The following is a 2,062-nucleotide window of genomic DNA, read 5'->3' as shown; positions in this document are numbered from 1 at the left end:
TAATATATATATATATATATATATATATATATATATATATATATATATATATATATATATATAGATATATATATATATATATATATATATTCTGTATATAAATCTATAAATACTTAGCTTCACATACATGATTCTCAGGTATTCAGTAACGAACTTGACTCTGTTATCTCCCAACTCAAGATTTCGAGTACTAGTTCTGCGAAGGATCAGCTCCCTGCTGTCATCCAAGGTGAGAATTTCCGTGCCAATAGATAATCTTTCACGCTTTGTCATTGAGGATTTTGGGTTTTATATTTATAAGAAAATTAATGATCGAAATAACTTCATTTTCTCGTGTTATGATGATGTCAGTGTATAGGGAGGTGAAATGGCAAAGGCTCTGTGCCGTAAGGCTGCCCTCTTTACCGTATTATTTTGTGCCTTAGCTAGGGCTGCATTAGGTGACAACCTTGCGGTGGGCTATTACAAAAATATTTGTCCAGCGGCGGAACCCATTGTGTTCGGGGTGGTTAAAAGCGCATTCCATAGCTCTCCTGAAATAGCCGCTAAGCTTATACGGTTGCATTTCCACGATTGTTTTGTCAGGGTCGGTATCTGAGTTACTTTTTATAATGTACTACTCTCAGTTATTACAGTGTAAATGAATAATGTTTCTGAAATATGGATTTGGATCTCCTTCATTTTCAGGGATGCGATGGCTCCGTTCTCATCGACTCCATTTCCGGCCAGTTCGTAGCGGAGAAAGACTCTCTGGCTAACAACCCGAGTCTCGGAGGATTCAACGTGATTGACAACGCGAAAACGCTATTAGAGAAGATCTGCCCAAAGAAGGTGTCGTGTGCAGATATAGTCGCATTTGCGGCTAGAGATAGCGCATTTCTGGTATTCGTCTTAAACATCATACACATCATGACTATTAAATTAATTATAGCAGACCATGACAACAATGCTCAATGCTTACTAATAATGCATCGGAACTGATTGTAGGCATCGCCCATTCGATATCCCCTCTGGTGGGATGTTCCGGCTGGAAGAAAGGATGGAAATATTTCACTAGCTTCCAATATTCCGGGAAATCTGCCTCCACCTACATTCAGTGTAACCCAGCTAACTCAGCTATTTGCATCCAAAGGTCTATCCCAGGACGAGATGGTTACATTGTCAGGTATATTCTGGCACCTGCAAATCATTAACATGTCAACGCCAGTAGATGGTAATAATGGTTGTGTAATAATAGTAGAGTATAATAATGTTCGTGTTGTTTGGGAGAATGCAGGAGCACACACAATTGGTGTTTCTCACTGCACTTCATTCGTGAGTAGGCTCTACAATTTCAACGGCACGAATACCACAGACCCGTCCCTTGATCCCTCGTATGCTCAGAAACTGAAGCAAAAGTGTCCCCAAGGCAGCCCCAACAACGCCAACACGACCGTGGTCATGGATCCTGAAACGCCATTCATCCTAGACAACTTGTATTACAACGACGTTATAGCTAAACGTGGTTTGTTTACATCCGATGCAACTCTGCTTATAAATCCAAACACCAAATCGAGTGTCTTTGGAAACTCGGGTTCTTATAACCTGGTAGCGTGGCAGAAAAAGTTTGCTGCTGCAATGATAAAAATGGGAGAGATTAGCGTATTGACTGGCACCCAGGGAGGAGTCCATGCCAAATGTAGAGTTGCCAACAGTTAATCAGATTGGAAATTTCAATTTCGTTTGCCTGAGTTTTGGAATATTATTTCAATTCGAAATGCGCTTCCGCTTCTCCCCAAATAAATTATATGTACTTCTCTCACCGCGTGTATGAACTGCTATGTTCTTCCAATAAAATAATAAATTATCGGAAGTTTTCTTCCCTAGATTTTGGGTTACGAAACGAGGTGGCAAATTGAATTCCTGTAGTGTTGGATATCATATTCATTTACTTCCCACATGTGAAGCTCGTTCAAATTCGATAACTAATATGGTTTAATGAAATCGAAATTTCTGTTGGAAAATTAATCCCAACCACCACGTTAAATATACTGATCTTGCAAGTTCAGTAGATTTTGTTGGG

The 2,062-nt window shown here is 39.5% G+C and overlaps 1 protein-coding gene across 1 annotated transcript; it reads left to right on the top strand.

Moving 5' to 3' along the window:
- The first annotated feature begins 367 nt into the window (after positions 1-367).
- LOC149236553 (peroxidase 5-like) lies at positions 368-1,701 on the top strand. Its single transcript, XM_089368949.1, has 4 exons — positions 368-586; positions 688-882; positions 988-1,165; positions 1,277-1,701. The coding sequence occupies exons 1-4, from the start codon at positions 368-370 to the stop codon at positions 1,696-1,698; spliced, it is 1,014 nt and encodes a 337-aa protein (XP_089225075.1). The 3' UTR covers positions 1,699-1,701.
- The last annotated feature ends 361 nt before the right edge of the window (positions 1,702-2,062 follow it).

Source organism: Pinus tabuliformis, chromosome 8, assembly GCF_031772625.1.
Source record: "Pinus tabuliformis cultivar Carrire ecotype Pingquan chromosome 8, CPIR1, whole genome shotgun sequence".
Lineage (NCBI taxonomy): Eukaryota > Viridiplantae > Streptophyta > Pinopsida > Pinales > Pinaceae > Pinus > Pinus tabuliformis.
Note: the sequence above shows the minus strand (reverse complement) of the source record. Positions and strands in the feature narration are given on the sequence as shown.

Coding starts and splice junctions, on each gene's coding strand:
- LOC149236553 (XM_089368949.1), top strand. CDS start 368: ATGGCAAAGGCTCTGTGCCGTAAGGCTGCCCTCTTTACCGTATTATTT. Junction 883..987: donor CTAGAGATAGCGCATTTCTG/GTATTCGTCTTA, acceptor AACTGATTGTAG/GCATCGCCCATTCGATATCC. Junction 1,166..1,276: donor CGAGATGGTTACATTGTCAG/GTATATTCTGGC, acceptor GGGAGAATGCAG/GAGCACACACAATTGGTGTT.